The sequence below is a fragment of the Larimichthys crocea genome, chromosome XXIII (assembly GCF_000972845.2).
Source record: "Larimichthys crocea isolate SSNF chromosome XXIII, L_crocea_2.0, whole genome shotgun sequence".
Classification (NCBI taxonomy): domain Eukaryota; kingdom Metazoa; phylum Chordata; class Actinopteri; family Sciaenidae; genus Larimichthys; species Larimichthys crocea.
In genome coordinates, this window is record NC_040033.1 from 19,520,719 (window position 1) to 19,536,407 (window position 15,689).

General features: G+C 40.1%; 1 protein-coding gene across 1 annotated transcript; it reads left to right on the forward strand.

Moving 5' to 3' along the window:
- Positions 1 to 1,576: 1,576 nt before the first annotated feature.
- LOC113744487 (uncharacterized) lies at positions 1,577 to 3,042 on the forward strand. Its single transcript, XM_027274283.1, has 2 exons — positions 1,577 to 1,901; positions 2,018 to 3,042. Exons 1-2 carry the CDS (start codon positions 1,810 to 1,812, stop codon positions 3,021 to 3,023), a joined length of 1,098 nt encoding a protein of 365 aa, XP_027130084.1. The 5' UTR covers positions 1,577 to 1,809; the 3' UTR covers positions 3,024 to 3,042.
- The last annotated feature ends 12,647 nt before the right edge of the window (positions 3,043 to 15,689 follow it).

Consider the following 15,689-nt stretch of genomic DNA (forward strand, 5'->3'; position numbering starts at 1 on the left):
AGTGGAAAAGGACAGCAGCTCCAGTGCCCTGCAGCTCTCAGGGAGCTGAGGAAGTGGTGGTGAACCTGCAGTGACTTACAGGTTACACAAGGTCATCCTGAAAGTTACTGCAAGCACTTCCTTCACTAGTTTTGTAAACTCAGACTCATTCACTGAGTCCTTTTAGTGAACACCTGAGAATTATATACCTGGAGAAGTTGTGTCAATTATTTTACAGTAAAAACACATCAACATCTTGAATCAACAAAGAGTTTCTTGATCATTTTGCTAACAGAAGGCTGACTGGTGATGCTTATTTCCTCTTCTTTATTCCAAAATTAGACATCACACACTATATTTATGTGTGAAGAACATTGTACAGGAGGAATAAAAGTAAATACAGGACATATGCAGGACAACATCATGAGAACCTCCTGAAATAGAAAGTAGGCTATGTATGGATTTCAAACTATTTTTGGTTGTTTTTGAGAAATATTGAACATAATCAACACTGTTTGCTATTGTTTGACACCTTATGCCAGGATTAAACTACATACTTGTCATTTGAGAGGATCACTGCATCAGATCAATGGGTGGGAAAGGTGTGCTCTCTGTTTCATTCCCAATTAGTAGAAAGTGTCAGAAGTTATACTCTGTGCTCTAAATGGTCAACATTACAAACACATCTAGTTGTCAGACTAGAGGAGAGAAGACACAATATTCATTCCTGACCAATAGTGTCTCTCAGGTGGAGCTATTACAGTTTTGTCCAGTTGTTAACACACTGAAATGACATGGATAGCACAAATATTTAAAGTGACACACAGGGAGCAAAACCTCATGTCAAATCTCCAAAACTTTAAACACATTTTCTGCTTTACACACATTTTGCAATTCAAAGTGGCTCTTTTTAAGTGTACTGAACGAGGTTCTCTGCATAAGACACAACAATCTGACATAAAGTCACATGTTTGCAATTTCAAAACACGCCATTTAAAATGACACTACATGAGCTCATTGGACACTACATGTTCCACCTGACCAAACAGGTAGCACATGGTGTTATGTAATTGTTAACACTTTACAGTTTTTTCTGATGGCTTAAACACTTACATGGATTCTTATAGCACAATTTCTAAAACTATTAATATTTATCACAAAACCCTTCACAGAGTTTGCAAAACTGAAAGCACAAACATTGCTTTGCACTTAGTTTGCAATTTCGTAACACACACTTTGTATGTGTGTAAATACAATTCACTGCACAGGACTCCTTTTGCAAAACTGTAACCACAGCTCCACTGTTTTACACTCAATTTCCAGATGATCTACACACTCCTATCAAAACTATACATATTTATGGCTATTTTTTACACAATTCTGCCAACTGTCAGGCCACACTTTCACATGTGAAAACTATTATTTATAATAATTTCACTTTGCAATCAGCCTGAGCACTATAAATAAGCCACAGGTAAGCTTTTTGTGTGGAGAACAATGGAAGGAGACAGAAGAGTAAGAGGAGTGAGAGTAAGAGGAGGGCGAGGAAGAGGACTTGGAGGTGAAGAAGCAGGAGGACGAGGACGTGGACAAGGAAATGAATTCAGAGGAGGAGGAGGTGCAGAAGCAAGAGGGAGAGGAGGACAGCGAAGACAAGGAGGAGCACTTAGAGGAAGAGGACAACGAGGTGCACTTAGAGGAAGAGGACGAGGAGGTGCAGAAGCACAAGGAGAACGAGGAAGGGAAGAGGAACGGGAAGGAGTACGAGTAAGAAATAGAATCACTGATGTCATCAGAGCTACAATAGTGGACCATGTAATCAACCATGGCATGAGCCTAAGGGAAGCTGGCCAACGGGTTCAACCCAACCTGAGCCGCTACACTGTAGCAGGCATCATAAGAACATTTCGAAATGAGAATCGGTTAGTACAGTATCTTCTTCACACTAAGTTTTACATTATACTGTAATAGTGTCATATTCTTTTGAGAAACAATACTATACATTTACTGTAAAAATACTGAAATTGCTACTTTACAGAATTGTTAGACAACCTGTTGCTGGGGGCAGAAGAAGACTATTCACGGCTGAACAAGAGACCCACATAGTGAATATGGTGCTGGCAAACAACTCCATAAGGCTACGAGAAATACAGCAGCACATAATAGAGGATGACACAACATTCGAACACATAAATAATGTGAGCATCTCTGCATTATCTCGCATACTGGCACGAAACCGAATAAGGATGAAGCAGGTCTATAGGGTCCCATTTCAAAGAAACAGTGAACGTGTGAAACAACTGCGATATGAATTTGTGCAGGTAAGCTTACTGTATCATTGGTACTCAATCTGGAAGTGCATACTGTGTGCTGTGCATGGGCCTGCTGTGCTGCATTTGTTTTGTCTTTTCCAGAGAGTGATGGCCCTAGAGGCAGATGCCATGGGTCATGAGCTGGTCTTTGTGGATGAGGCAGGCTTTAACCTCAGCAAAACCAGAAGACGGGGAAGGAACATTATTGGACACCGTGCCATAATCAATGTCCCAGGACAGCGCGGTGGAAACATTACCATGTGTGCAGCCATCAGTCAAAACGGTGTTGTTCACCATCATGCAACTCTGGGCCCATACAACACTGCACACATTCTTACATTCCTGGACACCCTGCATGACATATTCACTCTCGTTCAGAGACCAGAGCCGACCAGATATGTCATCATATGGGACAATGTTAGTTTCCACCGCGCTGTTCTGGTCCGCAACTGGTTTACCGATCACCCGGAATTCATTGTGGTCTACCTCCCCCCTTACTCTCCATTCCTAAATCCCATTGAAGAGTTTTTCTCTGCTTGGCGCTGGAAGGTTTATGACCGTCACCCCCATCAGCGCATAGCCCTTCTACAGGCAATGGAGGAGGCATGCGGAGACATTGACCAGGTGTCATGTCAGGCCTGGATACGACACTCCAGGAGATATTTTCCCCGGTGCCTAGCATGGAAGACATTGCATGTGATGTGGACGAGATTTTGTGGCCAGACCAAGTAAGAAGACAAGACTGATTTTTGTTATTTTATGTTTTTTTTTTTTTGTGCCTTGACCTGAAAAACACACTTTATGTTTACGTATTTGGATGTGTGTAAATAAATATCCATTCACTTTGACTCCTGTGTGTTACTGTAAAAGGTACTGAAAACCGATATGCCCTGCACACAGGATAAGCAAAAGCCAAATGAGTTTTTCATTGTTACTGTCAGTGTGCAGTGGCTGCTTTGTGTGCTTACTGATATTATGAGTTGTGTGCACCGTCGGATACAAAAATAACTATTTTTAAAAGAGTGTGAACAGTTTAGCAAAAAGTGCTTATGCAACAGTACAAAAACATGCTTTTGCAAGTGATCTACTGTGTTTTGCTATTTGGGTGAAAGGTTTTGCGATTTGTGTGTACAGTTTTGCAAAAAAAGCCAAAAGTTTCAAAAATTGCGTCTTAGCTATCAGAAAAAACTGTAATCTTTTTTTCCTTTTACAATGGAAGACATTGCTGAGAGAGGAAGAGGGAGGGTTTGAATGAGAGGGGGAGGAAGAGTGAGAGGTCGGGGTAGAGCAGTGTTGTCAAATTATTTTGCTTTCCTCTTTATTTTTTAATTTTTTTCTGCAATTGTATTTTTCAGCTTACTGTTTTGTGATCATATTTTAATTCACTCCAATGTAAATATATCTGCTGTGCATATGTTGCACTGACTTGTTTGGTGAAAAATAAATAAAATAAATATTTCAATAGCACGTGTGTGTATCTGCAAATATTTCTGTGCATGTGAACAATCTGAAGAATTCTCTACAGTTTGAACTATGTTAGTATGATGGCAAAGCATACTAAAGATGAGAGTGCTTTTCATTATGCCTAACAGTGTGTAGTTGGTTAGACAGAAATCTACAAATATGAATGAATTCTCCAGAGTTAGATAAGAAGAATATCAGTTTCATCTCTGTGCATCCAGTACAGACACAATGACCCAAAGCAGGGTGAAGCTGGTAGCATACATTTTCCCAAATTGGAAAATACTCCCAAAGCCCCAAACAAAACATTAACAATCCATTAACAATGTCATTGAACTGTATTCAATTGGCTGTAGGTTGAAAAGGATTTGCAGACCATCACATTCTGTTTTTATTAAAGCTTTACATAGTGTCTCAACTTTTTTGGAATTCAGGTTGCATACAAAGCTAGCATTTCCCTCTGCTTCCAGTCTTTATGCTAAGCTAGGCTAAACACACCATGGACCTATCTCTAGAAACGAAAAAATGTCATCATGATTTTTGCCTCATTCTGAGTGACATTTGTGTCATTACTGACAAATTATGACACTTTTACTCTCAAACAAGGAGATCCATTCTCATGTGTGCTCCTCTGCCAATGACACACATTTGCTTCTCATTTCTATAACAATATGCAGCTCTTACTGCAAGAGCCAGAACTGCTGGCTCAGCTTTTTCTCCTGCTGTATGTGTGAACTGAGATGAAGTCTTACCTTAGTCATCTCAAAGGTTTGATATAATATCAGTGAGCTATTGCTGCAGTAATGGTGAGAGAAATGTTTTGCTGTTGTGTTGGTTGTGTTTTCTGATCCAGCATCGCTTTGCAGATTAGACAGATGTGTTGGTAAATTGAAAACCGGAGCCAATGCAGAATTATGGCAGAGCTTCAAATTGCTCATTATCTCACTTCACTGAAAGCTAATTCGTCAGCGTCTCGCCAAGCGTGACACACACAGCTGTCATATACACCATATATGCTAAACACTGTAACTGCACTGTGCATAAGCATATTTCTTCATTTACGTGTTTATGCATTTGTGGATGTATGTGTTTATGAGATTATCCCAAAAGATGAGCAAAAGGTGAAAGAGAAAATCTCATCTACTGATCCTCTCTAAATGCAATGAAGCAATCATGTGTATGCACACTGCCTGACAACAACCTTTCCAAAAGATATAACAATCATTCAAAGTGCTTATATAAGACGGTAAGGAAGGTATTAAGACAAGTTAATAAATCCCTCTGGGGTCCTAACAATGGCCCTATCAATTGCTTTTGCAATCGTGGGTGATTGCTTGAACCGCAGAGGGTTAAAGTAACATGAAATATATATATTTAAAATGACATTAATAAGATTTAAACAGAAGAACTGAGAGTTGGAGTAAACCAGATACAATGGTGCAAAAAAAAAAAAAATGCTTTCTCATGTGTTGTGTTGAGTCTTGGGAGAGTAAGCAGACTGCTTCTATATCTGAGAGGTCTGGATGGTTCCTAATGTAGCTGATCAGAGATATTCAGCGCTTTATAAACCAACATTAGTATTTTAGTTCTTTAACACATGAAAATCTAGTGCAAAGATCTGAGAACTAGAGTGATGTGTTCCTCTTTCTTGGCCTCAGTAAGGACTAGCTGCAGAAAGCTGCTGGACTACGCTAAGAAGCTGCAGCTGCCTGATCCACTGTTCGAATAAGTCTTTGGAGATACTTCTGCAGTATTTTTATTGTCTTTATTTGATAGGAGCAGCTGAAGAAAGACAGGAATGCTTGCCGCATTGTTTTGGTCTCCACCAACTCTTGAGAAAATGGATGCTCCAGTTTTCACTGTCTGCTGTTTGGTGCTGAGCAGGTAGCACATGATAAACTCATTATTTCAGCTTCATGTTTGTTAAACTGGAGGGAATTTTTGCCATATTTGATTGAATGGCACCGTGTGTCACCTAGCATTATTATAATATAAATGTATGTGTGATCTGCACAATTATAATCTGATATCTTGCTTTTTATTTGGGTTGGATCATTTTGGTCACGGTTTCATGCACTTCACAGTGCATTTTAAATAAATAAAGTAAGTAAAAGTTTTTAGTTCCATAGAATTGTCTTCTGATGTGATCAGGATCTTTCACCACTTTCACCTCACCACCGAGGATGACATCATTTTACAGCATGTCTGGATATTGAAGTCCCATAAATCCAAGTGTTTAGCCTTTGGAACCCCTTACTGAAAACGTACAGGCTTTGCAGCATTTTTAAGACCAAGACCAGCATGATTTATCACTATACCCTAATCCGGGGGATATAAATTTATTGGAGCTCCAGCCTCTGTTCTGTCTGCTTCCTGACTAACTCTCAAAACGACACTTACCCCAGACTGACTATTCAGCTTCCATCCAGAGCTTAGACAGCCAGAGAGATGTTGTCAGAACAAGGATTACTAAAGCTCTGGCTCAAGTGAAATAAGGGTCACTTGACATTAACCATTCTCATGGGGACATTTATTACACACAGGCAAGAATGAATAGATCCACAATGAAACAGCATTTATTGGCTGTGTCCTTCTATACCAGTGCAATATTGGCTCTATACGGCTGAGTCAGGTTTCCAAAGCCTAGTTTACCTTTAAAGTGAAGAAGTGGAAAGTAGACTGCATTAGCACACGACAATAACCTATCCTATCTTTGACAGGCAAGTTAAATGTCCATGCAAGTGGATTTTTATATCATAGAAGGCTGCCCAGGACAATGATGAAAAACATGAGGAGCCTGTCTTCTATAGAGACTAAAATATGCAGCTGACGAAACATTTATTTGTGGAGAGGAGGTTGTGTGGTCCTATTAGGTGGCACCTGGAAGCTGTTTGACTGATCCATACTGAAATTTTACTATGTTGGTAACTGTTACTCTTCCTGTGGTTTCTTCCATTTCTTCCCCTGTTAGGGTTAAGTTTTTTGGGGGGAGTTTTTTCCTTATTTGAATCCAGATTCAGATTGTAAAAGCCTTTGAGGCAAATTGTTATTTGTAACATAAAGTAATATAATATTAACTTGGCTTACTTACAGCAGTACAAAGAAACCACATTGAGACTACCTGACATTACAATGCATTCTAAAATATTCTTGAAACATTGTAATTGTTGGTTATGTTTAACAATCCCAGTGTAATATTGTTATATTGTTATTTTTATTCATGCTTTGTTTACAATGAGTTCACAGGGTTCAGTGCATTTACAGTATATGAACTGGCATACTGCTGAAAAAGCTTATGAAAAAGCAAAATGTCCTCATTAATAGTGAACTGAATCTGGCATGAAAATGAATATACATAAATACATGGGTCTATGTATTCAACAGTGTGTCCAAATCCCACCCTGTCATTCTATTTTCCCAGCAAGCACTGCTGCATCTACAAGCTCTGTGGTCCTAGTTTGTAGACAAGATGAGAGTGATTATCTCCACGGCAACCGCTAGACACGGTGACAAGAACATATATACACACACACACAAACCCGCGCGCACACGCACACACGCACACACGCACGCACACACACACACACACACACACAACTTAGTCAGAGAGAAAAGTGGGTCACATGCTAAATCAAGCAGTGAGACAATGACCTCTGCTCAGTACTCATCCTGCAGGCCTGGACATTTAATGACTTCAATATTCACAGTCTGAGTTGAAGTGGGGTGAACAGAGCAATAATGTCCCTGAAAAGAGGCTTTCAGTGTGAGGTCTGAAGAAACTCCAGTGAATCTGTACGTCTGGGGTTGTTCTATTTTTTAATTTTTCAACAAATCCCACAGAAAGACCAAAACCAACAGGAGGCAATAGTTCATTTCCATCCATCCATCCATCCATCCATCCATCCATCCATCCATCCATCCATTGTCTTCTACTTATCTGGGGTTGGGTAACAGTGGCAGCCAGTTCAAAAGGGCACTGTAGACATTCTTCTCCCCAGCAACACATTCCAGGTCCTCCTGGGGGATCTCAAAGCATTCCCAGGCCAGATTGGCTATATAGTCCCTTCATCGGGTTCTGGGTCTGCCCTGGGTTTCTTCCCAGTTGGATGTGTCCAAAACACCTCTAACAGAAGGTGCCCATAGGGCATCCTAATCAAATTCCAGTGGCTCTACTCCAAGCTCCCTCTGGATGTCCAAACTCCTTACCCTATCTCTAAGACTGAGCCCGACTACCCAGTGGCGGAAGTTCATTATCCGTGATAATATATCCGCAATCTCGTTCTTTTGGTCACCACCCAAAGCTTATGACCATAGGTGAAGGTTGGAACGTAGGAGGTCCTGACTCCTAGCTTGCTTCACAACACAGCACAGTGCGTGCTGAAGGTCATGGTCCGATGAAGCCAACAGAACCACATCATCTGCAAAAAACAGAGATACAATCCTAAGGTTCAAAGTCATTAGTTCATATGTTGGGGGTCTGTTTTTGGCTGTAGACTAGTACAGCATGATACAGTGATTGAAGGATTAAACTATATCGAGTTTTAGATCCAGGCTGAAACTAATTGATTGTTTTTATTAATGGATCACTCAAAATATATTTTCCCTTAATCTATGAATCATTTGACCCACTACTACTACTGTCTGTCTGTAACTCAGAAAACAAACAATATAGTTGTATTATAACATGTGCAATATAGTGATATAATAAATAAACAGCCAAAATCTTCCTGAGAACATCTGGACTCTTTACAACACAGTGAGAAAGTTAAATACACTTTAACTTCAGTTATGCTTTACCTGCTGAGATCTTCTCACTCAGAATCAGCTCCTCCCTTTGACTCAAGTCTGTTTCTGCATCTTAATCAAGAAATGAACACACTGATTGCACCACTTTGTCATTAAAAACCCTGCAGGGGCCACAGGGGGAGGAGTGCTGGATTTGAGAATAAAAGGACTGGAGTCACCGCAGCCACTGTTCTGCCGGCTGCCATCTGGCTCAGGGACAACTTCATCCCGCAGGACATAAGACCAGTGAACTGTTGAGCTTCTCAACCTCATTACTATGACACTTACCTGCACACACTGCAATATGCTTAAATATATATTTATTTATTTGACTACTGTTTTCAAGCTGTTAGCCCATCACAGTATACATTTATATTCATACTGTAGTCTACATCCTGTTCAGTACCGGTTATCATTAAGGATACATAACGTTATTACTGCACAGCAGTTAGTTCATTCATTTTATCACTCTTACTCTTAAAAAATGAAATGACATTCAAATAAATAAATAATAAATCAACTTATCGTTGCCTTCATAATGTCTTCTCTCTCCTTCTCTCCTCCAGTCATTCTCTGACCTCTGTTGGCGATCAGTAGGAAATGCAACAACACTGACAGAGCTCATTTTTTACCCACACAGCACTTTGTTGTGTTTATTACCCTTCATTATTGAACAGTGGATCATAAGTCCGTGGATGGAAATGTGAAGATTTATAGAGCATGAAGAGAGTGCTGTAAAGCTCTGCAGTTATTATTAGGTCACTTTGTACAATGTAAGATTGTAAATACTACACTTTGCACACTTTACGGTAAGTTAGGTTCACATCTTTATTTACTTAATATTATTATTTATACTGCACATTATTATTTATACTGAACCTTATTATACATATATTATTAACTTATGTACAAGTATGGTGTAGGATTTAGTGACAGCTGGTGGTGAGGCTGCAGATTGCAACCAAGTGAATTGCATAGGATACACCAGACCATACTTTACGAAAGGAAAGGAGGTAATACCCTCCCACCATTCCTTGTGGCAGTGACAAAAAATTGACACACTGTTCAGTCATTCATAACCAGACATTAAAACATCAGTGTATTTAAACAGTGTGATGCAGCCTGCAGCAGAGAGCGTGTGAATATGAACATACGTGTTGACGTGATGTAAAAACTTTGATCATGAAGTGTGTTCTGTTGTTGACTGAAGCTGCGTTCACACACACAGTAAGAACTGCTTCATGCAGCGTCCTGCAGATCATCATGAAGTTACTGTTGATTATTAATCATATATCTTTGTCATAACTTGTTAATGTGTTTCTGTATGAGTGGACAGGAGGGTGAGCGACCACACCAACGTAACAAACACTTCATCTGACTTCTGTGACAGGTGGACAATATTCATTTATTATTTAATTCTCACGTTGATAATGAAGTCAGATTTTTCACGGGTTGTCCACGTTTAAATTTCCTGCATGAAACAACACGGTCAGAGCGCACAGGGAGTATCTAGTAAGTCTTCTGGACTTTGTAGTTTTCCCACAGATCACGTCAATAACATTCACTGACGCATCATGACGTAGTCACAGAGCAGTCGGATTCTCTGAACGCTGCTGTCGTCTTCTCATAACTCCTTGTTACGTCTCCTTCACACCTTTCCTTGACCTTGTGATGTTTTCTATTGAGGTCAAGGAAAAGTGGTTAGGAAAGGACTTAGGGGCTTTTTTTTTTTTTTTTTTTACTATTCGACCGCACCCCCTATCTAGAGCTAGTGTGTAGTTTGTCCATTTTGGGCTACTGTAGAAACATGGTGTTCAGCATGGAGGACTCCGTGGAAGAGCTGGGCAGTCTGTAGATATATATATCAGGTGATTGTACACTAATGAAACATACTTATTCATATTATATTACATTTCAGCCACATTGCATAAATAGAAGCTACACTGGACCTTTAACGTTTTATTTGAACAAGACAAAAAACAAAAGTGTGTCCTGTCATATGAAGAGAACAATCCCGTGTTTATCAGAGGTCCATTTACTTTATTAACAGTAATTACAACCTAATAAAATACAAAATACATGTCATTTTAATAGATCTTGATTGAACATTATATTCCTGTAGCTAATGGCAGCTCCTCGATCTTCACTGTATCTTAACAGGAAGCTTCATGTGTCATATGAAGTGAGAGTAAATGTTTGGTAAACACAATATGTTTTCTATAATTTTGACATTTTCTGTTTCCATTCTTATTGTTGGATTTGTGTGTTACTGCATGAGAAAATGAATCTTCCAGTACGTTTTAAATTGGACTTACCATCTGAAATGTTTTGTGCACTTCTGCTTCTTGATGTCAAAGTTGGCTGTCGTTGTGTAGAGATATTTTCACATAGTTCTGACACATCATGACTGTATCCAGCACACAGTGTTTTCTCTGATCCTCACTGTTATTTATATTCATATTGTTTAATTCATCTTTGCCATTTATGATAATTATCCAGCGCTCTATGAAGCTTTACAGGTCAGGTTGACATTAAAGTGCATTCCGTCATGTTCCTGCACTAATTGCAATCATAAGAGCTGTGTGAATGCTGCTGCCAAATCATTTGTGCTGAAAGGAACACAGAGGACAAAGAGACTGAGACACAGACTTCCAATTATGGAAACACTTCCACGAGGCGGGTGGTGTCAGACTCAACAATTTTTGGTTTCGGCAGGCAGCGCTGCTTGATCTCTCATCTAATTACAAACAACTCAGCTGCCACACACACACACACACACACACACACACACACTCACACACACACACCTCAGACAGGGTTTGTCTGATGTGTATTTTTGCTTTCATCAGAGCAGGGAGTCATGGAACATCATGGAAATACAGTAAACTGTGCCAGTGCTTACCCATTCTTTTCTTTCTCTCGCTCTGTCTCTCTCTCTCTCTCTCTCTCTCTCTCTCTCTCTCTCTCTCTCTCTCTCTCTCACACACACACACACACACACACACACACACACAGCAAATCACAGTGTCTTCAGTTGGACCACACTTTTGGCAGTTTGTCTTTTTTGTAACAAGCTTGAACACTGAAATGTTTACTGTCAACATTAGTTTGACGTTCCATAACCTGTTGACCCTGATCGGTCGTTTACTCTGTGATCACACCCCTGTTACCAAATGTCTGGTTCCATCTCAGAGTGTGCAAGATCACAAAACGTCTTCAAATAACAGCACATGGCTCCAGTAAACATCCAAAATTCAACCAGCAGAGCAAAGATTACTGATCTGATGAAAGACAAACATGGCTCTGTTGGACAGATTGAGATGACGCTCTGGAGTCAGAGTGGCGGTTTGAGGATTCACTTGTTGGTCAAGAGATGATCTGTGTCAGATCAAGCTTACTGGGTAATGATACGATAAACATTCAGTCAAATCACGTATGACTATCAACGTTTTGACGCCTGGATTCAGGTTCAGCTCTCACTGACATCTTTGTCAGAACATCTAGAGTCTGAGCAAAGATGGGCGCAGAACCTGACATGGAGCTGAAGCTGAGGACCCAACAGCAAATACATCAATTGGATATGACAGGCTGAGATACCTGTCAATCAAGCAGACTGGTTCTAAAACAGACTGCTTCCTGTCTGTGGAGTTCAGCAGTGCTCAGAGATGTTTTTCTGTAAATCATCCATGTTTTGTTCATCTCATGCACCAACAAACAAAACATAATCATTAAAAAGATTTGAAAAATGTTGTAATTACATCAAATGTCTGCTCACAGCGGCTTAAAGAAGAATGTGCCGAGCTCTCTTTGTTTCAGAGTGACACAAAATGGATCTGCGTGGAGGCGACTGCGACTCGGTTTCTTTCCCAGGGATCAATAGAGAACAATCAATTCTAATCTGATCCTGACCGATCCAATCAGAGGACAAACAGGTGGGGAGAGGCTGAGAAGAAAAAGGGGTGGGGGTGATGGATGAAGGCTTTTTTCATGGCAGGTGTGTTGACGAGTCGTAGCAGGAGAGGACTAGATGTGATTAATAATAACATTAATAACGGCTGCATTCAGTCAGTCCTTGCTATTATTTATGACAGTTCAGGTGGAGATTTCTGAGGCCACATTATGTTGACAAAGGACACTGTACCAATACTGCAGTCCAGTTACATACAGTACCATTCATTAAACTCAGTGAGCGCGCTCTCTTCGCAGGAACATACAAATAAGAAGTGACAGGTAACATCCAAACACAGCACTGTCACCAAGAGAAACAAAGTCCACTTCATAGTCTGATTTACTGTAGGAGGTCTGATGACTTTAGGAATGGAACTGGTGCATACGTATGGACTACAGCATGGTACGGTCTGTAGTAGAGGCTTTCAAAGTGGGAGGAGAGCCTCCACAGGGGGACTTCCAAACTATTAGACAAGGCTCAGCCAACAGAAAAAAAAACATTAGTTTTAGTTACTTTAGTTATCAAAAAGAGATCACATAGAAGAGAGTAAATATGTTTCCCTCTTTTATTAGTCAGAAACTGAGCAAAATAAAGTACAGTATTATGATGCAGGGAAGCCAAATTCTAATGTCCTCATATGAGGACACAGGGTTTTTTTAACTTTCTTTTTTATTGCACATGAATGACAAACATACATACATACATGTAACATATACATTAGGAATGCACACTAGGAGACGCTTCTGCAGTTCCAACATATAATCACGTCATCACATCTTATCCTCAAATATTTCTTCCTCCTTCTTAAAAGGAGGGAACATGAGCAACCTGTAGCATGGAGTACATACATTCATTGTCGGCTGTACTGCAGTAGTTGTAAAAATACAACTAAAAACAAAAGAAAAAAAGAAAAATAAGGCGACATTGTCGTATTATTGGTAACCATCTTTCAGCAAACCTGTCTGATTTTAACTGTGACCTCACTGTGATTATCTCCATGGTGAACACCACAGCGGCCATTTTGACATGAAGTGGCAGGTCAACGCATTAAGGTTCCGTTCCATTCAGGTCAAACAGAGTCAGGGCGTTGTGGCCTCACTGGAAAGTCTCTGCTGCACTAAATGGAACTGAACCTTAACCAGTAACATTGGAACAACACCTCTGTCAAAATAGCTGCTGTGAAAAAGGTCCATTTTGTCTCTTTGGGATCAAACTAAGCAACTGAATCACAGGGCAGTAATGGAGCACCTTTTTCCAAGCTCAGTCTGACGAGAGACCCACAGTCTCAGACTTAGCCCTGGTCTAAACTATTACACTAGACAACAGTGTTGACCAAAATTCAGTTCTCACAATTCAATTTCAATTTTTTGTGACAAACATCTCTTAACATAGTGGTCATTTGTTGGCACCCGCCATGAATCGGGGGAAAAACTGCTTTATGCGTGCTAGCGTTGCTACCCGTTCCTTTTTTCCCAGAATTGTTCTCTTTTTTCATCAGCTGTCCCGGGGGAAAAAATCTCTCCTGGGACACAATTTGTCCCGTTTTTTAGGAAAATGTAAAAACCTTATTTGGTTTCCTTCGTTCTATAGTCCAGAAAGGTTCCCATGCTTCTGGAGCTATTTAACCGTCTGGGGACGGATTGGGCGGATCCGCCTCGTAAGTTTTACATATCTGTGAATATCTCTGAAACAGTTTATAAGGTGCGGTTTTTTTTGCACTGTTGCTGCCAGGAGCCTAACTGTGCTGCACAACAGCACTCGACTAGCCAGAGTTCTTGCAGATACTTACGTAAGCTTCAAGTCAGGTTGATTTTGATCATAAACCGCGGCTGGAAGGTGGAGGATCAGTCTAAACAATGACGGTGACAGTCAGCAGTGATGTAAGGTATGTCTGATTTTGTCTTAGTGTACTTAAAACACACAAAAAAACCACACTCACACACACGCTGATGTGGAGTAGTGATGTGATGGACAGTAGCACCCTCCAGTGGTGAATTTCTGCAACAAGTCAATCATGAACCAAGTGATCAAACAGGTCAATGAAGACAAATCAAGATGGTGATCATTAAACAGGCAGAGTCCAGTCCACCTCCTGAGCAGACTGTGGACATGATCAGACATGATTCAAACAGACGAGGTGAGGACTGAATATAAAGAGAAGAGTGAGAAGAGATGTCAATTCATCAATAAGTCAATCAACGGAAAAATGGCAACGAATCAACAAACAAAGTAATCGACGTACTGAGAAAATAACAATGAAAATAGTCATAAGTCCACAGCCCATGAGAGTATTGTTAGTTTTTATGGACAGTGATGACCTCACTGACATCCTCTAAATAATCCTCCCTGGCTGTGGGAAGTTCTGATCTCAGGTCTGTTTCAAGCCTTATTTAGTCCACTAAGCGGTCCAGAACATGTGTCTCATATTACATGGTGACAAAACTGTCCAGATCACCTACAGCAGAACTTCCCGACCACCTGCACCGAGCCGAGCAACATTTGTTACGGGGGTCACGAGGAAACAGTGTGATTCAAGAGCAAACAAAGAAGAAGAAGAAGAAGAAGTGTAAATCTTCAGATTGTGTTTCTGCTGCAGCTCATCGCTGCCCGTCATCCTCCAGCAACAATAAACTCATCAGCACCTGTCAGCTTCATCACACAAATGTGCTGCTCACTTTATTGGTGTAAACATATTACAAATGTTTGTCCAGAACAAAAAGAGACAAGTCTCAGCTTCCACTTCATAGTTACAAAGAAAATCAGTTTTATTGTGCCTCAAGTTTTTCCTCGCCACAGTCGCCAAGTGTTCGCAAGTTTATGTAAATAATATTCTAAAGAGTACGGTCTGGACCTGATCTGTATGGAAAGTGTCATGAGATAACTTCTGTTATGATTTAGCACTATATGAATAAAATAAAACTGATAACCTGCAACAACAGCAACAACCAAACCATCTGTTGGTCAGTGCTAAGCTTACTGATACTAATAAAAGTCAACTTGCTTTTAATGTTAAACTGCATCAGTGGGAAATGTTTGAAAGAAACATGAACAAGAAAGTCCCCATCTGGAGTCAGATTTGAATTTGTCTGTTCTGGGCTACTGTAGAAACATGGTGGAGGATCCACAGTGTCTGCAGATATAAAGATATACATTTTCATATAGTATACATTAATGAAAACAGAGTTATGAAGACTATATTGTGT